The sequence below is a fragment of the Phoenix dactylifera genome, chromosome 9 (assembly GCF_009389715.1).
Source record: "Phoenix dactylifera cultivar Barhee BC4 chromosome 9, palm_55x_up_171113_PBpolish2nd_filt_p, whole genome shotgun sequence".
NCBI lineage: Eukaryota > Viridiplantae > Streptophyta > Magnoliopsida > Arecales > Arecaceae > Phoenix > Phoenix dactylifera.
The window spans coordinates 4,219,349-4,246,468 of record NC_052400.1 but is presented as its reverse complement, the minus strand read 5'-3'; the positions used below and the strand labels follow the sequence as shown (position 1 = coordinate 4,246,468).

The following is a 27,120-nucleotide window of genomic DNA, read 5'->3' as shown; positions in this document are numbered from 1 at the left end:
ATCATGATGTTGGGCATGAGGACATTTGAGCCTTAACCTTCATCATGATCAAGAGGCTTTATCTTATTTATACAGGGTTGTAAAGATACAGGTCCAACTTGATGAATCAGGGATGGTGCATGAACAGCGATTAAATAATAGAAAATGAAATCAATGGCTTGTGCAGTAAAAGGATGGTTAAGATCCTGAAACAAGTAAATTATGTGGCACTTAAAGTGAGGAGCTACAACTTGAAATGCATTGGACATATTCACCCTAAGCCCATTATGGCTAGTGAATAGGTTCATAAATTCATGTTGAAGGTTTAGAAAACAATGCATGACAGAGCGCACAACTTGCTTGAAGTAGTAAATTGAAGTTTGATGATACTTTCCATTCTGAAGGATTCCTCATTTACAAGAATGACAAAATTGGACCTGTCAAGGGAATTGAAATCCATCTTATTTGATTGATAAACTGTGTTTATCCCATGTTTTTAGTATTGGGTATATCCTTCTGAACCTTGTTAGCTTTGGGCCTGCCCATATAACATTAATGAAGATTAGCAGAAAGGAACCATGGAGGGAAGATTATCGGTGAAACTGTGCACATTGATTTTGAGATGTTCTCCTCATTTATAGGTCTTCATTTTATACTTTTAAATTCATTTAATCAAATTTTCGTAACCATGACATCAAAAATCACCAATTGTATATTCGGGGGAAAATATAAAGAATGACAGAGATTTAAGTGGACATTTTACTTTTCTTGATGACCACATTTATAATATTAAGTTGGATATAATGGTTAAACCTTAAAAATACAACTCCCAATGGTACAAGCCCATCAGTTGTATTGTTGGTTGATGGAGCATCAAATCTTATGATGTCAATCCATCAAACGAGGTTGCCCCAGGATTACTCTAACTTGGACCTTATTCAGAAGTTTAACGGCTAGGAAATTCTCCAAAATATGTAAACCATAACTTGCGCTAACCATAACTGCTACTGTAGGTTGCTTGCTTTCTAGATTAGTTATTGACAATGCAATGATGCTTGCTATTTTTGTACATGCCCTATTTATCTTGATTTTTGATGCTAGTGAGTTGACTATGGAAATATTCTGCCTGCAGGGAAGGAGAACCCCAGCCAAACTCTTGTAAGCACTTTGCCTATATCAAAGCAGTTGTTAGATTTTTAGCAAATCTTATAATTATTAGTGGTGTTATCTTTATGTTGATTTTACTTTTTGTATCAAAGATCATGAGTTAATGGGAAACCCAGCATATGGAGACCATTCAAGTTCTTCAAGCAGTTCGCATGTGTGCCCGTACTTGGCCATGCATGGGTTTCCTCATGCTGTGCATGCTGCACCTTCAAGTTCCGCTGACTCTCTTCCTGAAAATGGTCCATTTCATCGACATCCAACTAGCATGGGAGGACAATCATCTGCTGATATGATCAATTCCCATGGTTTTCCTGCAGCAGAGCCACAAAACCCCAACTGGCAGCAACATCATTCCTTTTCATTTCCTTTGTCAGGAAACAATGATCAGTCTGCATCTCAATTTGGTTTGAGGTTATCTAGAAATGACACCAGCAGCCAGCAGAGATTAGGATCTTTTGTGCATCCCCACCCCCTTATGCATGGGTAAATGTCACTATGTCTTTTCATTATGAGAATTACATCTTTTCCTCTGTTTCTTTAGAGTTTGTCCATATTATTGGCTTGTCATCAGAACTACTTGGTCAACTATTGCAGGTCTGTTTCACACAGCGGAAACAATTTACTCGCACCACTAGGACCACCAGTTATGGGGGAGGCCAGAGGTCATACTCGTGGGCTTGGTAGTCACATCTATCAACAGTCTGTATCTTCTTCATCACTGCGAACCTCTCCCTTTGCTCCCATTAGGAGAATGAGGCCAAGGGGAGTGGCACTTATTTCTTCAGTTGCAACTTCTTCCTCAGCTGACATTGGAGGTTTTTATGGCTTCTCTGTATCTGGATCTGTAAGCAGAAACCATCAAGAAGGTGAGAGCATTGGCAGACATATCGACCGGTTTTATGGATGGGGTAGAGAGGGTTTCACGCCATTACCCTGGATCCCAGTTGAGGGTGAATCTCAGTGGTGGAGTCCTTTCAATCCCAACCAGAATCCTCAGCCAGGAAGCTTCACTCAAAGAACTGCTGCTGAAAGGATCACACAAAGCCGTCCTGAGAATGGGTATCAGCGTATGCCCCCTCCTCGAATGCCACCATACATGTGAGGAGTGCAGCCGCTTGGGATGCTCCAAGATCGAACTTCGTTTTTTTTTTTTTTTTTTTTTTTTTTTTTTTTTTTTTTTTTGTATATCCCCCATATTGCATAACTGCTTGTTTTGGACAAGGGAACTGTGGATGCGGCAGTTTCTGTATGGGATTTGATGTTGTGGACGGTGGTGCTCCTGGAATGTTTTTGATGGTTTTATCTTCAATAGCCCTGTCGCTGGTTGTGGGCTGAAACTTTTTATTAAGTCCGATCTCGAATATTATATATATATATAAGGGCGGAACAAAGCTGGAAACAAGAGCATAAACGTTTCTTCTGTATTATTTATATGATCCTGCTCTGAATGCCTGGTTCTGTCACTGAACTGAATAATGCATCAATCCTGGCAGGAGAGGAGAATCCTTTAATTATGTTGTGTTCTACAGAATTGTTATAACCATGCATGACAATTATTTTGTTCTTTGACGTTAAACAAGTCTCATCATTGGAGACCCACCTGATGAGCTGCGCTAAATGAAGGAATGTCTTATCCTCTGATAACTATAAAAAAGAGCGAGGTGGGGTCGCAGGCTTTATAGTCTTGCACGCGCGCTGGGGAGTGTTGCCATGCGTGCTGGGGTCTGGCTTGGCTTTGAAATAAGAAGAGGAAGTGAAACCGGGTGGATCCTGTCTACCTCTTCTACCAACTTTCCCTGGGCCATCTTCTTTATCCTCTATGCTTCCCTCCTGACCTTTAGGGCATATTTGGTTGTAGGAAAAATGGATATTGAGAATGAGTGACTCTTGTTTCAGCTGTTAGGTAGGAAAGAGTTATTTTCATTTCGATTCCAAAGTGAATAATTGAAATGCTCCAATTTTTTAAAATTCAACTCTGACTTTATTTTAGTATTTAAATTCTATTCTGATTTTGATTTCAGTTATAAATCAAACATGTTGGCTACTCCTATTCACATTTCAATTCATTTAGATTCTAATTCCAATCATGGATCAGCTGCATCCTTCGTTTGTCTCACTTTTCGGAACCACCCTATGGAATTTAACTTTCCAGTCCACCTGTTGCCCTCCACTCCATTGCTCGTTAGTAGAGCCCGTCCTCCATTTCTCATCACCCAAAGTGTCACTCAACTGCCACACAAATACAAAGAAGGGCTTGTAGTTGTGCTCTGACTTAATTTTATCATATCCGAGAACGAGGAAGGACTCTACTCGCACTCCCCATTCCGTACCTAACAATCCCTCCACCCACCCGACGTGGCCCACGTTGGGCCTAGTGCTTGTGCTTCCAGGTGCAATGCATTTTGATAGACAGAAAAGGGAGTCAAAATGAATGGTGCCTGCAAAATCAAGCCCTCACTGTTGCTAAAAAGGCGAGACGTTGTACCATCCGAATCAAAGCTCAGTGGTGACTCAAATTTATATTTGTCTCAACACAGGTGTTGAGAAAGAGTGGGAGAAGAGGAAGAGATGCAGGGAAATGAGAAAATGATCTTTTTGTATATCCACCAAAGAAACAGCGATAGCCTACCTTTTATAAGTGAAGGTAGCTATCGTATACAGGTCATGTACAGCTACAGTACAGGTCATGTACAGCTACTATATAGCTAATTATATCTACTGTACAGCTAATGTACAGCTAAGCTAACATCCTCCCTCAAACTCAAGATGGGAGTGAAGATGCCAACATGAATTTGCGAACCAAATTCATAAAGATATCAGCAAGTTGATCCCCAAAAGCATCATATATCAACTGAAGAGTACCTTCCTTGATATGGTGCCGAATGAAGTGACAATCTATCTCAATATGCTTCGTTCGCTAATGAAATATATTATTACGAGTAATCTGCATGGAACTAATGTTATCACAATAAAGAGAAGAACTACTAGTTAAAGGAACACCCATATCATGTAGTAGCCATTAAAGCCACAAGAACTCAGAGGTAATATCTGCCAGTGCACGATACTCAGCCTCTGTACTGGAGCGAGAGATAACCATTTGCTTCTTGCTTTTCCAAGAGATAAGAGATGACCCAAGTAAGAAGCGATAGCCTGTGGTAAAGCGATGATTTATAGGGTCTCCTGCCTAATCAGCATCAGAATAGGCATATATATCTAAAGTGGAGTAGGCCAAAAAATAAAAGCTGTGAAATAGTGTACCCTTAACATATCGAAGAATACGTAGGACTGCTACATAGTGTGTAGAGCGTGGTGCATGCATAAACTGACTAACCAGAGTGACTGCATAAGAAATGTCAGGGTGTGTCAAGGTCAAGTAAATGAGACTGCCAACCAATTGCCGATACAGAGTTACATTTATCAATGGTTTACGATCTGTGAGAAGAAGCTTGACATTCATTTCCAGAGGATTATCCACGGTCTTGTTATCTATCAACCTAGCATGAGATATCAACTCGGAAACATACTTAGCCTGTGAGAGATAGTAGCCATCTGAGCTGGATGTTACCTTGAGACCAAGAAAATAGCTGAGAGATCCTAAATCCTTCATCTCAAACTGCTGTCCAAGAAACTGCTGTCCAAGAAACTGAATTTCTAACACGTCATCTCCAGTAATAACCATATCATCCATATATAGCAAGAGAAGAATAATACCAGCCTCAGATTGGTGAAGAAATAATGCAGAGTCATATGCACTAAGAGTGAAACTCTGTTGAGTGAGGACTGAGCTGAACTTGGAAAACCAAGCTCAATGAGACTACTTGAGGCCATAGAGCACCTTTCGAAGACGACAAACCTTTCCCTGTGAATGTGCAAGACCTGGAGGAGGCTATAGATACACTTCCTCAGCTAAGTCACCATTGAGAAAAGTGTTCTTAACATCCATCTGATGCATCTTCCATTGCTTGATAGTTGCAACTACAAGTAAAGAACGAAAAATAGTAAGACGTGCTACTGAAGCAAAGTCTCCTCGTAGTCAACACCATACTCCTATGTAAATCCTCGAGCCATAAGACGAACTTTGTAGCATTTTACTGAACCATCAGCACGAATCTTGATCTTATACATCCACTTACATCCTACTGCAGTCTTTCCAGGAGGCAAGTCAGTCAAATCCCATGAATGCGTATCATGAAGAGCTTGGAGTTTATCAGACATGGCCTTCTGCCAAAGGAGATTAGAACTGGCCTCACGGAAATTGCGAGGCTCATAGAGGGTAGCAAGAGCATAAAAACAATGATAATCATTAAGATAAGATTGGGTGGATCTTACCCTACTAAAGCGATGAAGGACAACACTGGGAAGAGGCTCGGATGATCCGGTTGTGATGATCAAATTAGTGGACGATCCAGACTCGGTGGAATCGGACGTAGAGAGATTACCTAATGAGCTCTCATTACCTGCATCAGAAGGAAAATCTAGAAAGAGATCAACAGTGGGTTTGTTGATGATGGGGGACCCGTGAAGAGTGGAGATATGCTAGTAAACATCTTGTGTTTCCAAAATTGGATATGTCAGGATATACGAAGTCGTTGGGCTATGCTGTTATAACAACGGTAGCGTTTATGTTCGATACCATATCCAAGAAAACAACAAAGATGTGTGTGATCCAAGTTTAGTATGTTCAAGGAGACCCTGGTTGTTTGACCTTAATGTCACCATCTCTGGTCGATCCAATTCTTGTTCAGTGAATCTTTGGTACCCGCTCTATTTGTCCAAGAAGTTCACCCCTATAATTCAGTCACGAGGTCCATAGGCGGGAGTCTATTTGAGGTAGTGCATGGTTACAAAGCTAGGAAACCTCCAGATCTCTCTTACCCATATCACCCGATGTTCGGAGTTTTGAATCTGCACATGCATTTGCACAACACATTTATAAGTTGCATTAGAAAATCCACAGACGCATTCATACACATAATGCTCAATATAAGATGCAAGAAGATTTCCATACTAAGGAATTTCAAATTAGGAATTACGTAATGACATGTATTCGACCTGAGCGATTTCTTCTTGGAACCATTAAGAAATTGCGGGCTCATGGTGTTGGGTCATTCAGGGTGTTGCACATGGTTGGCACTATTGCCTATATTATTGGCCTTCCATTTGATTTTGGTATTAGTCCAACTTTTAATGTTGAAAATTTGGTTACTTCAAGGGGCACCAACAATCCTTGATAACCCTTTTGTTGAGCCATCTTCTGAGCCCGATGATTCTCTTATTATTAATCCCCACCGAGCACAACAAGAGTACATTAATATTATTTTAGACGATCAAACAGTTTTTATCAACGATGGAGATATCCAGCACTTCTTGGTTCATTGGTGAGGACGACTAGCTTCTTGGTTGATATTCTTTGTGATTCTTTTCTTTTAGCCTTGGTGTGAAGCCTTGAACTAGAGCTAGGTGCAAAGCCTAATTCTCTCCCTCTCGCCTTTTTCTTCTCTCCTTTTTCTCTCCTCTCTGTCTCCCTCTTTTCTCCTGCTGTCCGACATCAGAATGCCATGTTGTTTTGCAAGTGATGTAGCAGGCATACTCACAAGCAGCAAAAGCTTTCTGACTCACTTTGAGAAAACTACACCAATACCAAGGCATAGTTCAAAATTCATTGGCAGTTGACTGAATTTCTATGAAGTGAGCTCATAAGCTGTTCACAAAGTTAGATCCCCATTTCAGATGAAATGCATCTGACAACAATTGGGAGCAGACCACAAGCTAACTGTGATCCTAAATCAGGTTTTCAGAACATAAAAGGAGGAAACTCTATGTAATCAATAGTTTATCAACACTGTTAGCCATCCATTTTTTCTTAGATGTGGTACTGACCCCAAAGTCGTTTGTTCCACCACATCATCTTTCATTCAGAATTGTTTCATGAAAACATTTGGATTCAGCAGACCTATCAGTATCAAGTTGAATGGTGTCATATAATCAGACCAAGCGCAAATCAAGAAGACACAGAATACTATTAGTTGTAGAATGGGAAAAGAGAAATTTCGATACACAGCTTCACACGATACAGTCATCTTCAGATACAGTCAACTATGAAGCCCTTTGGAACAGTCAACCTGCCAGGAACGATAACCATCTAAAGAATTGCTGGTAGAAACACTTCTCAGTCCTGAAAAAAGATAAGAGGACAAACCAATGGTTATAACCAGCTCTCCTAGAAAGAGCAAAAGTAATTAGTACCTGGCAATCAGTGCCTCAGAGCATATGATAAAGAAAAAGGCGAAAGCTTTCAAAACAGATAGTTGGGAACACAAGACCAAGGCTGGAGCAAATTTTTTTTGATCGTAACCTAAAAAGGCTGGAAAATTATCACCTCAAAAGCTGCATGCTTTATCTCATGCAGAATACAATTTTTTAACTGGTATTCAAATAATCATCTTATCAGCAATTTATTATGCAAGGAAAGAAAAAGGATTCAGGCAGTAGAGTGGGATGTCACCTGTTCTATAGGTGTTGGATCTTCAGTTTCCTTCTGATCTTGAGCATCATTTACTTCATTCTGACCATCCATGTCCATTTTGTCATCTTTTGCATGGGTTGGATCCATGTGTACATCCTTGTCCAGTATCTGAAACTCTGCAGGAATTTGACCAGACTTCAGAGCCTGCTCATGGCAAATGAAAATCAGTCAAGTTGCATGGCAAGAAACCAAATGACATGCAAGAACATCTGTTTTATAGTGCAGAGGTATAATACCTTTTCAAGTCTTGCCACTTCTTCAAGTGTCTGAGAGTTTACAATTGCAGCCTGCACATACCATGATTAACAGTCATTCTTCAATCGGGCAAAGACTAGCTTCTAATATTCAAGCATAGATTTACATCATATGCCATTTGCAAAGATATATAAGCAAATTTCTATATCGTCAAAGACTGGCTACAAACAAGAGAGAGGACTAAAAGCTAGAGTAGAAACACCAGCTATTTCCAGAAAATACTATGTTGACATCAATATTAAAGAATAAAGATGCACAATTGTACGCATTTCCTAATATTACTGGGAACGCAATGCATTGCCTTGAAATTTGAAAATCTAGAGTATGCACTAGTTTGCAAAGTTATGTATTACCTTGATGGCTGTAATTTGCTCTGGAGTGGGGGCAACAACTTTAGGGGCCTCCTCTGCTTTTGAAACATCTGATACATCCGGAGCTTCACCTGGAGTAAATGTCTTTGCAGGTACCTTTTTGGCCTCCTCCTCTGCTTCTTTCGATGCAAACAAATGCTCTGCTTCATGCCTCTCCTAATGACAGAGAAATAGAACATTGTATAAATCAAATTACACAGGTCTATCATCAAAAAAACTCGAGGATCGAGGATAAGCAGCTCCACAAAAATCACAATTTACAAGAAGCATAAATGTGAAATCAGCATATATTGTGCCTCCAAGAGTTTGACACGTCCCAACAACATATATCAGAAATGAAGTTTTTGAAACAGTATAGGTTTATCAGCAACCAACAACTATAGAAAATAAAGGATATTTGAACAAAGCAAAATATCATATGTTGGTCTGTCAACCAAAGTAGTCACATGTCCATAAAAGGTGGAATTTATTTGGATATGTAAATACAGGAAAACTTCATGTTGCCAAAGTACCAATATGCAAGCAAGGATATCTTGCGACTGTTGATATGCATGAAAAGGGAAGGAAAAGATATATTCTTCCAGTACAAAGCAATCAAACATGAAATCATTAGCTAGGAAAAAGGAATAGTGCTTCATTTTGTTACCAAATTCATTATTCCCAATATCATGGATGCCAAACCGCAAAATACAATTCAAAGGAAAATGATTTTAAAATTTTAGTTTTTGCTAGTAAATCGTTTTTGCTAGTAAATAGCACATAAGCTCACCCAATAAATGGGGAAAAAAGAAAAGAAAAAACAGATAGAAATTAGATTAATTTGGAAAAGTAAAAATTATCATGACATTCTGCCTCATAGCAGTCAAGGACAATCGACTAACTCAATTCTCAGATAGCCAGAACGGAAATATCAATTCAAAACTCTGAAGAAAATTGGCATCCCCAATAATGCAGCTTTTTGTTAGAAGGCAAGAGAAAGAATAATTGACAGAATCATTCTTGTCAAGTAAGATTAGTCGTTAATTCACTCATCTTGGTGTTCTTTGATTGTTTAAGATGAGTCAAATAATATAGGCATGTCTTTTTTTGATGAAAAAAATAATGTAGGCATGTCATATTTAATTTTTTATCAGTAGCTTAGAATATGCATACACCTGTACGTGTTTCTATAATGCTTTATAGCAGATCAGTATAGGTTCATATAACTTCTATTATATACACATTGCATTGAAACTCCAATATTAATGTAGATCTTATTTCTCTAAATTGCTTTAATAAATGTTTCACATATCCATGTATCTCAGAAACTACGTGTGAGAATAGATCCAACAATATTGATCTAGATCCACTTCTCAATCTGATTCTATCCAGATAATGACTCAAGTTTCGCATCCGACTAATGTCTAAGAAATGGGCATACACAAATATCTGATTTGTACCAAATCCATTTTCAGACCTATAGCTCTTAAAAACTCCACAGGTGAAGTGATAGCATCACTATGTTTTCAATTTTATTTCCATATAGTGATCTTGGTCGAATGCATCCTTGAACCATTAAACTAACACAAAATGTGTAGCTTTGAGTTATTAGGTTCCATTACAGAGTCATGTGATTTGTATACTTAGTTTAGTTTAAAAAACATTAGTGACTCTCAACACTGAAGAGTTAGGCTCCATTAAGCGGATAAAGTTATTGCTTCATCGTTCTTTGTCCAATCATTTGTTTGTTTTCTAAAATAATAAAATAAGTTGCAGAGCTTGTATACTTTTTTGAATTAGTAAACACAAAGTCGAATGACACTTTACTCGTACATTATCCTTAAAATCAGTATCTATGTTTCCATTGTTAATATCCAATTTGTATCAATCTTGGTTTAGAATGAAAATATGGAAACAACTCTTAGCATCCGATTCATATCCATATGGCTTCACCCAATAAAAGCAGATAAGGATATGAATATGCTCATAACCGATCCATATTTAATCGATTTTTCAGCCCTATTAGAAACTGAGACAACATAAAAGATTTCATAAACTAGTTAAATTTTATTTAAAGCTTTGAATTGTCGACAAGTTGGACAGAAATGAAAATATTCTACCTATTCTGAAATATGATGTCATGTTAGAGGATTGAATTTGAAGACTAAGTGATGTAGGGAAATCATAGTACTCAGATGAATGGTTACTGTGATGGAAGTATTTACAGAAGATGCACTCCTTGTATGATCAATCTAGTGAAATCTATATTTTAAGTTGAATCATATGTTCATCAGAGGGAAAAACAACAGTGTGCTAATTTAAAATATTTTTTCTTGTTTCTGGATTTTAATATAATTGGTGGTGAACTTTTATTCAGTTTTGGATACAATATACCTTGAAATTTTATATTTGGGATGGCAGTCAAAAACCCCTGGAATGTCTAATATGGATTGCATTGGGTTACTTTTCTTGAAATAATCAATTTGGTTGTATGATTCAAATGGAAACTTTGGCTTGTGATTTCTGCCTCTGAGATGAACAGAGTACCTTAAATTAGTCTTCTCATCCTTAATCTTTTAAAGTTTAGGAAAATCAGGAGCTGCTCCTTGATTCGGTGAATTTAAATTAAGATCCATAACGCCGGCATTTTACACATCAACCAGTGCGACCAGCCTTCTAGACTTTGTTGTAGGCACCACTCTTAGAGGGTTGATGTTAACATCAATTCTTAGAGATTGGTTTTAACAAATGATCATAAAATTTACTGACCTCTTTATATATCCTTCTCAACTTAAATCTGTGGACCCCAGCCAACCCCATTTTGATGGGAACTTGCTCAAGTGATGATGCCGATGAGTAGGTAAAGACTAGGTCTAAATTATTTCAATCATGGTTGCAGACCCCATATTATTTATGGATGAAATAACATACTTCTTTATAATTTATACCACTCCTTCAATTTGTTGGCGGACAAGAAGAGGGGGAGTCATGGATATCATTGCTCCTACTTTTGAAGAATAGCTTTTTAAGTGGCACGTCCCACAAAGAGCTTCATACATGTGCTTCACATGCACTTTTCTACTTGTGGCAAGAGCGATGTGTCCCAATGTTTGTCAGTAAGAGAGAGAGATTTAACCTCAAATAAAAGAGCAGGGGATTCATTCTACTTTTAGTTCACTACAAAAAAACCATGTAATAAGAGCCTCATCAGATGCAAGAAAGAATTTCTTCAAGCAGCACATAACATACCTAAGTGTCCATGCCAGCCACTAAGCTAAACTAGTAGGCGAGCATATTTATGTCCTTATTCTAAAGATTACAAGTTCATGTACACTTTATCAGCTGAAGAATGTCAGTATGTGAGAACTACGTTTTTCAAACTTAGCAGGCACCAGACAGCTTTGAACTAAGGACCAGCTAGCAACATGGCATTGGGTGGAGGTAGAGTTCAAGGTGGCCCAAAAACAATAAATTTAAAAAATTAATAAAACATAAGGAGAAATCTAAAAAGAATAGTTACAATCCAGAAAATAGAACTCAACATATCAAATAAGATTTAGCAAGTCAATGAAGTACGGACTTGGCAACATTCGATACCAATTCATAAAACGATCTCATTTTCCGCACTCAAACATGACACCTAACTAACATCAAAGCAGACTCCTAAGCAACCAAGGCAATCACCTTTTAAAACATCTTTAGAGAAGCTTCCGATGCAATTTGTCCATGTCCAGTGGGCCACATTAACCACCTTGGCAAATTCACACCATTTTGTTTCATGTGGAACACACCCATTATAACTAACGAATGCGGAACCATCCCAAACAGCTTAATTCAGGACGTACTGAGCCGTACCGGCAGTTGATCAAGATGGTTTCAGCATTCAAAATGATAAACCGAGGAAGGAGAGAGAGAGGAAAAAGGAAAGAGAAGAAAAGAGAGAGAGAGGGAAAGGAAGATAGAAGGAGAGAGAGAGGGTGGCGGACGGTCGATGGAGGTGACCAAAGAAGGGGCCCACCCTCCGAACCCCTATTTCGTTCAAAATGGGAGTCCCAGATAGGACCTCTTTTTTTATTTTGAAAATTTTAAGTGAAGTCGGCAACCTCTTTGCCGACTTCACTTAATATTTTTAAACTTTTAAAAAAAATATTATGAAAATATTAAGTAAAGTTGGCAAGAGGGTAGCTGACTTCACTTAAAATTTTCAAAATAAGAAAAAGAGCCCCATCTGGAACTCCTAATTCGTTTGAAATAGGGGTCTAGAGGGCAGAGCCCTCCACCCCTCTGCACCCCTCTTTGGCCTTCCCAAACCTCCGCTAGCCTCTACCGGCCATCCGCCACCGTCCATCTCTCTCCCTCCCTCTCCCTCTCCCTCTCCCTCCCCCTCTCTTTATCTTTTCCTCTATCTTGTTCTTCCTATCCCCCATCCTCTCTATTGTGTCAGGCCATGCTCCACCGGCCTTCTTCCTCTCTCTCCCTCTCTTTGCCCATTCTCCCTCTCCCTCGCCCTCTCTGCTATGTCAATACGGGCCGGCATAAAATGACACAAGGGCATACTGAACCATACCACCAGCCAATCGATACGTGCCCTAGTACTAGCACGGCGATCCTTGATTGTAACCCAGTAATAGGAAAATACCTATTTTTCTTTTCCATTTTTGTGTATGGAGATTCCCTAAATAGTTTTTAATACAAAAAGAATATACATTAAAGATATAGGATGACAGTGAACATATCCTTCATATATTTTGTATTTTCCTAACTGGTTCTATAGGATAAATAGCCAAAATTTAATAGATTTGGGCTAGGGAGACATCATTTTAAGACTTCAATAGTAAGAGCAAAGCGCCAAATTCAGAAAAGGAGAAATAGAGTATAATACATCAGCAATTCCACGATATCAAATCCAATTATCCTATTTAACTCCTTGCCTTCTAATTTTCAATTTCTCATGAAAATTTGACTCATTTAACAAACTTTAGCTATTCTTATTTCTTCTTGTCCTATCTTCTTTTTTAAGCCTCCCAACCCAAATTAAGTATTTCCTCACCTAAGTTCCTCTAGTCCAAACAATTTTTTCTCGAGCCCAAACATTTTTTTCATCTTATCCTCTTATGTCTATTTCCTACCAAAATGTAGTCATTTCCATCCTTCCATACTTTACCAAACAAATGCCTATCCTCATCTATCTCATGATCATTTGTGTACGAAGGCACTCTTTACTACTGAACATTTTGATACAGATGCTTAGAAATATGGGTTGATCCTAACCAAAAGGAGAGCTTGGAAGCCAAGAGTGAAGCCAAGAGTGGGATTTTTCATTTTCTTGGCAATTCAAATGGTAAAAAAGTGGATGAAGAAGCACAATTTCTTGACCAATCTGACATCATAATTTATATATGTACATGCTATGTATGTATATATGTGCATATGTGTGTATATATGTATGTACGTATGCATGTATGCACATAGGCTGCATGTATGTATGTAACTACTGTTAATCATTGTTTAATTTGTTAGTTAGGGAATCAGGTTTCAAAGTCAATACTCTTAGGAATTTCATGTTGCTTACATCTATAACAGAACATCCCTCTATAATGAACAATATTTAATAACAAAACATTTACACAGCAACAATTTTACACTTACATTGGATATTAAATTTTAACAAATATTAGAAAAAGGAAAAAAGTAATCCATGTCACGATCATGAAAAATATGAACAAATTCAAACTAAAAAGATCTCCACATTCATCACTATGGTTTCATTGTTTTCAGAGCAAATCTGTATAATTTCAGGGTAAAAAAGGATCCTATATTGTTAAAAATTAGATCTCCCAGACCTTCAACATTGGTTACCTCTGTGACAGTTATATGAACCACCATGGAAAAATATGTGAATAAAGAAGAGATGAACAAGATCTAATGCCCTAAACAGATTGCTAGTTGAAATTTAGGAAATAGTGGTGTAAATGAGCTGAGGTCGAGCAAGGAAGGGCTCAGCTCATTCAATAATCGAGCCAAGCTCAAACCAGATCATTTAATTTCAGGCCGAACTTGAGCTGCTCACAAACAGCTCATTTGATAAATCTAGTGAGTACCTAAGGCCTCTAAGGACACACACGTATAACTTAGGCTAAGTTTCATTGATGTATCTCAATATTTAGCTGATATACATTCTTTTATATGTAAATTATATTAGTATAATAGTTTTTATTATGACAAGAAAAATAAGAAACTTTATATTTATTACTAATTAATTCCTATTCCCAGCTTAATTGAGCAAAGCTAGCGCAAGTGAAGCCCAACTCTTGCTCAGCTTGATTACTAATGGAGCAAGCTGAATTCAAGCCAAATTTTGATCCTAACATGAAGCTTAAAACTTTCCAAGAATATAAAAGAACTGGTGCATGCACGTTGGTTTGAAAAATGTATTACACTAGAATACTAACAATATAAAATAACCAACTAGAATTTCCCAAGAAAAGATAATAGTGTTTTGCCAACAAGATGCATGCATCAGACTATAAAGAAGCCACATATACATATGCATGTTAAGGACAATACCACCTTCTTCAAAGTGATACACTTCGCTAAAACTTCATTTCCCAGCAGTCAAGGATTGTTCTCAAATGACTAAAATCACATCAAAACTGTAAAAAATGCCAAGTAAGAGTTAACCTTCTGTTTTACTTTCTTGAAATCAAGCAACCGTAGCTGTTTCAATTTGTGGATCACATATAACCGGTAATTTGGTTTCTTTGTAATATTATTGTCCAATAAGCTAAGAAATTGCAGCTTTGGAAGAGATGCAAGGGGATCAATCTCCACCAAGTTTACTAGACGGTTGTTTGTAAGGACCAGGGTATGTAACTTCGGCAAGAATTCTGTGAATTGCAAAAAAAACTAAATGTATTAAAAACATGCCAATTCAGAAATAATTGATATTGATATTGAACATTTTTTCTCACCTCCAATGTTAGGGTTGATACGAGTGATTCTGTTATTATTAATTAGCAAAGTACCAAGACGATTCAAGTAAGGAAAGTTCTCGAGCTTGACAATCTCATTGTCAGATAGATCAATTGTGTCAAACTGGTCCTGCCAAAGAGACAAGAGAAAGTGCACAACTATAAAATGCAGATATATGAAGTTCTCAAAACTTCATTTTCAAAAGTACAGAATATTCAGTATTTAAACAGCAAATTCATACAGAAAATATATTTTATCAAACCAATATGTACAAAGAAAAAGAAAGAAGCAAGATAAAAGAAACGAAAACCTATAAACCAGCCCTATGCATTCAGCTTTTATACAAAAAAGTACACTTCTAAAAAATAAAAAAAGTAATGAGACATATGCAAAATACCATAAATAAGATTCAATATCAAGACTGAGCACCAAGATTTTGGACAAGCATTTGATGTAGTAAAGGAAACTCATTCAATCAAAAAGCTTGCATGCATGTTTTACAGTTATAAGCCCATACCAAGAACATACCATGACCTAAAGTACATCATAACTGCATATGTATACATAGGATAATGTTTATATCCATCAACTTAATATATTTCAATCCTTCTCTATTTGCACACTTAAGGATCAAATATACTTAAGAAAACCAAATTGTTACAAATGACCACCAAATTAGTGGTATATTGAAATTAGCATAGAGGTTTGGAGTTTTAGTTGTTACACAGTAAGTGCATTTTAGTGACATCATTAGCAAAATGAAGCATATTTCTACTGTTTGATGCTCCTACAAGAGATAAAGAGGTTATAATGTTTAAAACATGATATGACAGAAAAGAAACTAAAGAAAAGCTCGTTAGAAACTATTAGATTTGCTAATGGTTATTTTATGTCATTCACTAGCTTACGTATCTCCTCAGTGTGGTGATCGCCATAAAAGTAGTGCAGTAATAGTTCTTGAACAATAGAAGTTACAAAATAAATTAAAACCTGTTTGCAGTCTTGAAGATTTCCTCATCAAGTTACCCCAAAGGATAAGGGGCAAACTGGCTAAGCTAGTTGATAGCAATCATAAAATCTCCATTATCTTTCGAAATTAAAACATCCAATTCTTGACATCTTCAAAGCATGCCAAATATAGAAAACTTTAACTATTTGAATTCCATAACATCTTAAGGCCTTGTGCATATAATTAAATCCTTAGTATCCCATAGTATATCAGGTGGGCTAACATATGGAAGATCTATGCTTTGAGTTGTGCACTAGAATACCACTAAATTAGAGGGCCCACGAGCAAGAATTGTTGAACCGAGGTGAACCGGCCGGTTCAGCCCGAACTGGTCTCCAATCAGGTCCGTTTGCCATTAGAAAGCAATTCCAGCCACCTAGAGGCCGGAACCGGATGGTTTCAGCTGGTTCGACTCGGATTCGATGCAAATCGCTCAGTTCGCACCGAATCTGGAGCCTTTGTAGGGGCTGTGGCAATAATTCTAGCTTATAACGAGGTCATAGAAATATCAAAAAACATCAAAAAGACATTAAAAAGACAACAAAAAAATCAAATTAGACTTAAATTTATAGAAAAAATTCGAAAAGAGAAAGAACTAGAAAAAAAATATAAATTAGGATGTGCTGGTCCGTGAACCAGCATTTCTGTTTCGGCTCAGTCCGAACCGTACCGGGCACCGACCGGTACGAGTCTCAGTACTAGTTCGGCAAACCTTACCCATAAAAGGAGAAATCTAACATGATAAGTATGTACTTCCAAATCTCTATACAAAACGAAGTAACATCCAAATTTTAAGTATGTACTTCCAGATCTCCATAAAAATTATCTAAATTCTAAATAATGATTGATAGGCTTGCCCTAAGACTATAGGCATTCTAGCATGTGGGCACGCACGAGCATGTACGTGTGTGTGTTCTGCTGCTCAAAAGTTGGACTAGGGAGTTCATGCCGCACCAATCATTGAACTTGGTATATACATATGTGTGGGTTGCGGATCCAAGAGAGGGCAACCACTTTACACAACTTCACATTTCTAAGTTAACCTTGTTTTTTCGCTCTTTTATCTTTAAAAAACACAAGTAATGGCCCATCTTAACTAAATGACCTCCTCTTAATACAACTGAAAAAAGACAAAATCCCATCCAACACAACTATATGGCTCTGCAATCTAGTGTTCCTAGACACCCACATGAGTGGCTCATAATACCGAAGAAAGTACAAAGAATAATATAAAAATCTGACCAACGAATCAGATATACATCACTTTAGATTTGTATTAGATTAGGACTCCAAAAGTCAGAAACCACAGAGATCAAGCAATTGCTGCAGAGGACCATTTCCACCAATAACATGTCAAATCATCAAGTCCTTTTGCTAAAGGAAAGAGGCAAAAAAAAGAAACCAGAGGAAGATGAGAGAATTACATGCAGTAAACAGATCTAAAACTTCAGCATCTTTTCTCCTTTTCAAAACCCTAAAGCAGTGCTTGATAATTTTCCTAAAGGGACGGAATCTTTCCTAAAAAATTTTCACAAAGTGATATCAACCCAGCTAAAAAAACTTACTACTTTGACTGAGAATTAACAAATCCAGCAAACAATTAACTAGATACTTCCATAATGTCTACATGAAGCCACAACACCCAAAAGCCATACCAGCTACCCATTCTCAAGAGATAAGGGCCAGCAGCCAACCAATACATCAGATGAATTTTAAGTCTGATATGAAACAATGTAAAAAGCCACAACATAATCACTCATTAACAACTTGTATACACCTATAGTTTCAACACAACTGATTTCAAATAAAGTGCTTCCTTTTCCAGAATTAGAAATAACCATAGCGTAATGCCGTGATTCTCATCCACCTTTAAACTGAATCCTTGACCTATATGGATCCAACTATCTGCATATACCCATCCAAAGTCCAAAACACAAGAACCATAAGCACCTGTAAACTTGCAATTGCCCACCATGTGAAGTCAAATGTTATTCACAAGCTCATAAGGAATAATTCCAATGTTACAAACACCCATAGTTTGTAAGTGTTCATTTCCTGGCTATAGTATGTGCAGCCATAAGCAAAAGCAACCACATTACAAGTTATCAGAGATTCTATCATCCAAATTTATAAGGCAGCTAGGCAAAAGAGTTATAAATCTGCAATAAGAATAAAAGAGGATAGCCAAAGAAATTTTTAATCAAATTAGTTATTATCGCAAAATATGCAAAAAAGAAAAAATTGAACACAAGAAAACTAATAACAATCATATCTTCTAACTATAAAAACTCATTAACAGTTTCCTACCACCCAAAGTCCGCCGACCCAGTACCAGACCGTACCGAATTGGTATGAATAGGGTATGCCGGTTCATAGACCGGCACGCTGATTTTATTTTTTTTGAAGTTTTCAAAAAAAAATAATTGGTAATTGCTCTTTTTAAACTTTTTCAACAAATTTAGATCCCATTTGATGTTTTCTTAATGTTTTTTTTAAAAGGCATCAGATGGATGCGGCCAAGGTATGCTGAACCGGTACCGGTAGGCGTATCGATTGCCTATCGGACTGGTTCGAGACTAGTTCGTACTAGAATCGGTTCAGTACGAACCAATTTTTGTTTATTTATTTATTTATTTGGTTCACAGATGTGCGCAAAAATTTTTCTTTTTTTGCTTCGTGTCTGTGATTTATTTATTTATTTTTTTGGTTCACAGACGTGCGCAGAAATTTTTCTTTTTTGCTTCGCGTCCGCGCCCGCACGGACGTGCTAGAGCTGGCCACAGTGGCATTTATGACCCGCGCAGGGCAGCGCACGATGAGCTAGCCTGCACCCGTGCAAGCGCGCTGCCCCGTGCGGGGCGATTCCCAACAAGTGGAATTGTGCCCGCGCGACATGAAATCACCCCGCGCGGGGCGCTCTGCGCGCACTGTGGTTTAAAATCCACAGCGCGCACGCTAGTACGGGCCAGTACAAGACCGATACGCAGCCGGTACATATGCATACCAGTCAGTATCAGCGAACCAGTCTGCCGACCCAATACCGGGCCGTACCGAACTGGCACGGATAAGGCATGCCAATTCACAGACCGGCACGCTGATTTTATTTTTTTGGAGTTTTCAAAAAAATTTAATTGGTAATCCCTCTTTTTAAACTTTTTCAACAAATTTAGATCCAATTTGATGCTTTCTTGATATTTTTTTAAAGGCATCAGGTAACCGTGGCAATAATGTCATCCTAACTCGGTTCGAAACTGGGTTGACTCGGTGCGAACCGACTAGATCTCACCGAGTTGACACTGAACTGGCCAGTTCCGGACGGTCCAATAGTGGTTCCGACAGGAACCGAATAGGAATGCCGAACCGACCCGGTTTCACATCGGATCGGCTCGATACTGCTTGAACCGGGCCGGCTCGGCCTGGCTCGGCAGACCCTGCCACCACCATTAATGTCATAATTTTAAACAGAAAATGGGAAGGCAAAATAAATCCGTTACAGCTAGTAAGGTTAATTACGTACATAGAATCCATTGAACAATACTGTCTAGACAAGAATGAATTTGCCACATTAAATAGCTAATGTGGTGAGTTCGAACAATGCTTCAAATTAGCATTTAAAAAGGGGTGGCCATGTTGTTTGCTTTTTCCCTTTAAAAGTAATGATCTTTTAGATGATGCTGTGATGTCCAGTAAAAGGTGTACTGCCCTTAATGATCAAAATAATGGATTCAAAAGTTGTAGCTCCCTTCATCTAATATTTTGCAAGGCCACTTCCAAGTCAACAATATCTAAGACTCAAACCATCCAGACCTACATACCACCATCCTTCTCAGTATTAGGAACAAAACCTCTCCGTACCCGCACAACTACTGATCCTCCTCTTGCATCGATACTGATCCCATAGTATCTCTATATCCCTAGACCATAGCCGATGCTAAAAGCCCTTCTACATTATTATGAACTCGATATTGCAAGAAATGCTGTCGACCATCCTCGGCAACACTGGCAGTAATATTTAGAACACACACTACAAAGCTCTCTTGTTCCCCATCACAAACATTTGGACCAAAGATAGTCTTCCTACGTAATATCAACTAACATATAATCCAGAAATAGCCACCAAATCCATCACACAAAATAAAAAAAATAAAAAAAAAACAGCCAGGCGTTTAATAAAAGATCAATATAAGAAGGAAAAGAAAGAAGTGAAGAGGAAATCCAGCTGACCTCAGTGGCACCCAAGTTCTCTATGACTGCAATCTTATTCCCTGAACCAAACAGGACCAGATATCAGTAAGCCAGCCCTAAAGCCTCTTGAGAACATAATTACAAAAAGAGATAAAAACCCTAATAACAAAATCTAAACAGAAGCGTGGCGAAAGGCGAGGGATGAGAAGGACATATAAACCTCGAAGGTCCAACTCTCGCTCTTTAACGGCATTGAAGAAGTGCAAGCTCTTCCATATCAAATCCGCCGTCAGTCTCACCATTGCTGCTCCTGCTGTTGTTGCTACCTTTAGGGCACGAAAGAACCACTTCCGTGCTTTAGCGGTGGTGGTGCCCTTGCCTAAAAGTAATTGGAGAAGCGAGCGGCGGCGAGAGAATGGAAGGGACAGAGAGAGAGGGTGGAAGAAGCCACCTGCCGCGGCGAGTGAGCTCCGTGAGTCGATTTTGTTATGCCCTCTCTGCACTTTCCGGAAGGCTTAATCCGACCGGCCAGCTTAAGGAGGGTTGGATCCAGCTTAGTGAGTGGCAGCTATGGTTGGGCTCCGAATGTGGCTGGATTAGACCAGATGTGAGTTAAACGAGGCCCACCACCTGATAAGCTCATTTGGTTTATTTTTATGGTCCCATCCTGGCCTTACCACAACAATGATTTTACTACCTTCTAGATCCACCTATCTACACCTATAGCGGTCCAACCAATGTAGTTTGCCTTTCTGCTTTAGTTAATTGACTATTTGCAATAGTTTTTATTTTTTTAAGTGACACATCTCAAAACCAACTATAGTTCATGTGGAAAATTAGCCAATCAGAACCTCCCATAAAGCCTCCAATCTGCCAATTAGAATCTGCCACATGGCAAGATTAAGAAGCGCATGGGCAGCCTTTTAAATTTCAAAATTATCTCAATGCGCGGAGTGTGATGCGTGTGCAAAACAACTGTGCATGATATTCGGAACGTATGGTGACCTACTAAAGACGGCCAACCCATGTGCCCGAATTCTCCAGCAACAAGCATCGGCTTTGGCCTATACAACCTACTCAATGAGACCTTTTAGGTAAGTGCTCTAAATCTTTAGCAGACCATTGTGTTGCCGCTCTCTAAACCTCCACTATTCTCTGAGTGTCTTCATGATTTAAGCATCAGAGGATCTTTCGTCGGACACTCTCCGGCAAGAAAAATTCTGTCTTTGTTGTTCTAGGATAAACTCTACAATACATCGAAATTCCAAAGCACGACCTCAACCTTCTGACACGATTTTGGGTGCATCGCCATTCTACACAGCCCAAGCAATCGATTGTCGAGACCTTCACAACCTTTTCCATTCAATGCCTCGATCGAATCACTAGAAGGAGGGCTCTTTGATCCCATTCAAAGTGATTTTTTCAGAGGACAGACGGGTCACTTCCATGGAGTCTCAAAAAGTGCACACCCGCACTTTGTAATGCTCAACTAATCCTCCACCAGAACCGTAGGCAACACCAGCAGTTGCAGCTGAGTAGTTTCAATTGCTTATACAGCAGGTTCAAGTGGTGACCACAACCATCTAGAACCTGCAGTAGCCAGCCACCAACCAACAACAATGGCAGCAGCAAGCTCGTGAGCCGAGCCATCAGGAAATCCCAACGCAGCCAAGCCATCATTCCTTCATCGGAGCTTGGGATGGGCTCAACAAAAAGACCATGCCAGTCCTCAAAGCCCCAAAATGGCCCCTCATAGTCATCACTCTCATCCATGAAGTTCGGGACAAAATTCTTGGAGTCGATCCACTAATTTTCCATCTTGGGAAGAATCAGCATCCAACCACTCCTCTCCCCATTAGTCTGAAAGAGCCTCTAAGAGGGAGGCAAACCTTGATCACAAGTTCGAGGAGATGGATCACTAAATCGAGGCCTTGAGGAAGCACCAAGCCGAGCAAAGGAGGAAAGTAGAGTTCACCATCGAGCAAAGATAATGGAGGAACCTATTCTGCATATTTCAAGATGTCGTAACTCGAGATGTACAATGGGATTATGGACCCACTAGATCACCTGGAGAGCTTCAAAGCTTTCACGATACTCCAAAACGCCACCAATATGGTACTGTGCTAAGCCTTCCCCGCCACGTTGCAGAAGGCAGCCCAGTTGTGGTACATCAAACTATAGCTAAACTTCGTTCATTCAGTTAAGCCAAGATGTTTGCTGCCCATTTTATGAGTAGCAAGAGGCAAAAGAAGGGTTCTAACACCCTCTTTTCCATTAAGTAAAGGGAGGATGAGTCCTTGCGGGAGTATGTCAGCTGTTTCTATGCAACCACCTTAGAGATCTGCAACCTAAACCACTCGGTTACTATGTTCGCTATGAGGACCGAATTGAAGACATCTCGGTTCCTCTTCTTCCTAGAGAAAAAGTTTCCGAAAGGCTACGTCGAGCTCATGGCCTGAGCCGACAGTTACATCAACGCCGAAGAGGCCCTGGAAGCTTAGTGCAAATCTACCAAAGGAGAGCATAGTAAAACGAAGAATAAGTGAGCTTGGGAGAATCTAGAAGAGCCTATCAAGAAGGCAAGAAGGAATGAGGAAAGTTCCTGCCAATCGAGGAGTCCTCCCATGACGTTCAAGAGATTTACTCCTCTCAACATCTCTCGGAAGATTCACAATGAAGCTATATGAAATGTCCCAAGAAGACGAGATCAGGTGCTTGCAAAGACATGACCCAATTCTACCAGTTCCACTAAGACTATGGGCATGACACCGAGGACTATGTCCAACTCAAGAATGAAATCGAAGTTGTCATTTAGTGGGGCTACCTCGGTGCATATGCCCATGACCCACGAGACTAAGTTGACACCAATCGGGAACAGCTTGCCGCCGAGTTGCTCAGAGCAGAAGCTCAATGCCAAAGAGGCAAAAGATGGAGAAGATTATTTTCTTCTCAGACTCTAATGTAGAGTGTGTTTAGACCCCTCATAATGATGTTATTATAGTTTTCCTTATCGTAGCAAACTTTGATATAGAAAGAATTCTAGTCGATAATGGAAGCTCGGTAGATATGTTATTTTATGAGTTTTTTCGTAGAATGAACTTGCCAGCTGATCGGGTAAGGAAGATCAGCTTTGCTTTGGTTGGGTTTTTTGGAGATCGATCCTAGTGGAAGGTGTCATCACCCTTCTAGTCACTATAGGGCAAGCTTTGAGGTAGACCACAATAATGTTGAATTCTTGGTGGTCAAGGTCCCATTAGCTTACAATGCTATCTTGGGACAACCAGGACTGAACACTCTATGTTCTATAGTCTCCACCTATCACCTACTAATGAAGCTTCCGACCAGGAATAGTATAGGAGAAGTCCAAGACGACCAAGCACTTTCTTGGCAGTTTTACATCACCATGCTCCAAGAAAAGAAGCTGATGGAGATGCTGCCCATTGCAGGCTTTGATGCCCAAACCGGGGAAGGCCTCCATTATGAGCAGACTGGGGATTGGCGAGCAAGAGGGGATACTTAGATACTTTGGGGTCCCGATCACGGGCCGGCATCTGCGGAGGGGGAGTGCACATTTATGGAGGCAAGCATCAGACGCAGATTGGAGAGCTAGCAGGTGAGCGCCATGTCGATGATGGGCAGAGTTACACTCATTAGGTCAGTTTTGAGTTCCATCCCTGTTTATTTACTATCTAATACACTGGTACCTGTTGCGGTGCTCCGAGACCTGGAGAGGATGTTCGGAAGCTTCATCCGGGGGCAGCATGGGGATAGAGGGGGCATCCACCGACTAGTATAGGAGGTTATCTATCAGCCTACTAGTCAGGGTGGGTTGGGAGTCCACTCTTTACTCGAGCGCAGGGAGACACTAGTCATTAGGCTGGCAATCAGATTTCTTCTAGAGTTAGGGAGTCTCTAGGCTTCTATACTGAGGGCGAAGTATGGGGACCCCACCACCTCGGTAGACTTTCAAACTGGACGAGGATCCTCATTCATCTGGAGAGAGATATGCGCTCGTGCCCCGGAGGTGCTTCCGGTGATCAGGTGGGAGATTGGGGATGGTCGGACTATCAGTATTCTCAAGGATAAGTAGTTATCGGAGAGAACATTGCAGGATTGGCCCACATTGATTGACCATAGATGGTTGGAGGGTCGCACAATTAGTGACTTGTTTATCTAGGAAGAGCAAAGATGCGATGTAGATCTTGTCAGGCGGGTGTTTGGTGAGCAGCTTGCTAAGCGGGTGCTGTCATTATCGATCTCGGTGGGGGGGGGGGGGGGGGCGGCGGACACAAGGGTATGGAGCCTATTTGGGCAAACGATTGTGCGCTCCCATGACATATCGAGGATGAGAGGGGGAGCGGTGCCTCAGCGGATTAACGGTTGCTGGATCTGGAGACTACGTGTCCATCCCCTCATTGCATTGTTTCTGTGGAAAGTACATAGGGCTACTTATCCACTAGGAGCATCCTGGAGCAGCAGGGAGTGAGGATAGCTGCCGATTATGGAGCATGCCCATAGATGGAGGAGTCCATCTATCATGTGCTAGTCGAGGGTCTCGGGCTAGCCAGATCTAGAGATGTGTGGGGTTCCTTTATGATCAACAGCTGAGGTGGTCGCCCATTGAGGAGTTCTTGCATTTTCTGGAGGCCTTAGTGTTAGGATCTGGGTTGGAGGAGAGAGGGACTCGTATTGCCTACCTGGCCTATCATTCTTGGCTGGACAGGAACGCCCAAGTCTACGAGGGTAGTAGTTCACCCCCGAAGGCGATGGTGGCCAGAGCATTACTGTACGCGGAGGAGTTCTTTGGCACTGCTGAGATTTCACCTATCGGGTTAGCTAGGGACATCTGGGCCCTCCTTCTACTCTTGCAACGTCCATATATATTTCGTATCTTGGGTGTCCCCACCTTTGGCTTCCTAAAGGTGGATTTTAATGGCAGTATGGCCGATGATGGAAGAGGCAAAGGCGTAGGCTTCGTCATCAGGGATCATGAGTTCAGACTAGTAGCAGCAGAAGGTCAGCGGATCTTCGATTCTTCGGTGGTGTGTGTTGAGCTCAAAGCCGCTTGGGAGGGCATCTCTTATGCCAAACGGACTCTAGGTGCGGATCGGATCATCCTTGAAGGTGACTCAGCCACAGTGATTGATTAGTCAGGGGTCGAGGGTGTGCAGGCAAGGACAAGCCGCTACTACTTGACATTCATGGACTACTGCAGGAGTATGGTGCCCATCAGGCCACACACGTCTACAGAGAACTAAATTGCACTGCTGATTGGGTTACTTCCTATGCGACTCACCATTCTAGAAGTTTATTTAGAGGGAGTATGACATAGTGCCGAGTTCTTTATCTGCAATGTTGTTTTCGGATTTTGTTGGTTGCATCCACACCCATAGGGTGTGAGCCACTGTTGAACCAAAAAAAAGGCTTTGATGCTCGAGATGAACAAAAGCGACAATGCGGAAAGCTGGTCGAGGAAACCCTCTTAGTTCCCTTGGATGAAGCGGAGTCAAGCCGCATGATGCAAATTGGTGCCACCTCAACAACACTGCTAGGGCCCAGGACATGGGTTTCCTTTGAGCCAACACTGACGTCTTCACCTGGTCGGCCTCCAACATGCCAAGTGTAAGTCCAGACATCATAGTCGACAAGTTGAGTATGGATCTAGCACACCAGCCTATTCGATAGAAAAAAAGGAGCTTCACCACAAAAAAAGATAGAAGACCATTGATGAAGAGGTGGACAAACTTCTCAATGTGGATTTCATCCATAAAGTTGACTATCTTGACTGGTTGGCCAACATTGTCCTGGTTAAGAAGGCCAATGGGAACTAGTAGGTGTGTATTGACTTTACCAACCTCAACAGAGCATGTTCTAAGGACATTTTTTTATTGTCAAGAATTGACCAGCTAGTCGATGCCACGTCGAGGTATCAGATGTTAATCTTCATTAATGTATTTTCAGGCTATAACCAGATCCGGATGGCACCGAAAGATGAGAAAAAGATCTCCTTCATCACAAACAAAGGGCTCTACTACTACAAAGTTATATCCTTTGGTCTAAAAAATATAGTGGCCACTTACTAGCCTAGTCAATAAAATCTTCAAGGATCATATCTGCCACAACATGGAGGTTTATGTTAATGACATATTGGTAAAAAGTTAACAAACCGAGCACTATATAGCCGACTTAGATGAGACCTTTTGAACCATTAGAAAATACCGCATAAAACTCAATATGAGTAAGTGCGCATTTGGGTTTTCCTCAGAAAAGTTTCTCGTATTCATGATGACTCAGTGTGAGATTAAGGCCAATCCTGAAAAAATTCGAGCTGTGCTTGAGATGACCCCATCGAAGGTGAAGAAGGAGGTTCAACGCCTAACGGGTCGTATCATAGCATTGGACAGATTTATGGCGAGATCGGCGAAGAAAAATCTACTTTGCTTCTAAGTTCTGAGGCAAACCAAAAACATCTACTAGTCAGGAAAGTGTCCAATTGTATTTATCAACTATGAAACTATCTTAGTACTCCACTAGTCCTTTCCAAGCTAAACCTGAGAGATATGCTATACCTCTACTTAGCCGTCTCTTCCCTGGCTGTGAGCTCAGTCCTTATCCAAGAAGAAGATGAAATCTCTAGATGCCTATATACTATATGAGTCGGATTCTTCGAGATACAG

At 40.0% G+C, this 27,120-nt stretch overlaps 2 protein-coding genes and 1 pseudogene across 2 annotated transcripts in view; 1 reads left to right on the top strand and 2 right to left on the bottom strand.

Moving 5' to 3' along the window:
- Positions 1-2,609, top strand: part of LOC103705956 (E3 ubiquitin-protein ligase RFI2-like) — a 31,727-nt gene extending 29,118 nt beyond the window's left edge. Inside the window, exons 4-6 of the mRNA XM_008789873.4 lie at positions 1,112-1,137; positions 1,239-1,629; positions 1,741-2,609. Of these exons, the coding sequence (XP_008788095.1) occupies positions 1,112-1,137; positions 1,239-1,629; positions 1,741-2,248 (925 nt within the window). The 3' untranslated portion in view covers positions 2,249-2,609. The remainder of the gene's footprint in view (positions 1-1,111; positions 1,138-1,238; positions 1,630-1,740) is intronic.
- Positions 2,610-3,907: 1,298 nt separating this feature from the next.
- LOC120111975 lies at positions 3,908-5,361 on the bottom strand (annotated as a pseudogene).
- A 1,641-nt stretch (positions 5,362-7,002) lies between these two features.
- On the bottom strand, positions 7,003-20,971 carry LOC103705957 (U2 small nuclear ribonucleoprotein A'). Its single transcript, XM_008789874.4, has 8 exons — positions 20,664-20,971; positions 20,483-20,523; positions 15,249-15,378; positions 14,959-15,164; positions 8,281-8,454; positions 7,909-7,959; positions 7,652-7,816; positions 7,003-7,321 (listed from the first exon to the last, which is right to left on the bottom strand). The coding sequence occupies exons 1-8, from the start codon at positions 20,743-20,745 to the stop codon at positions 7,316-7,318; spliced, it is 855 nt and encodes a 284-aa protein (XP_008788096.2). The 5' UTR covers positions 20,746-20,971; the 3' UTR covers positions 7,003-7,315.
- Positions 20,972-27,120: the final 6,149 nt, after the last annotated feature.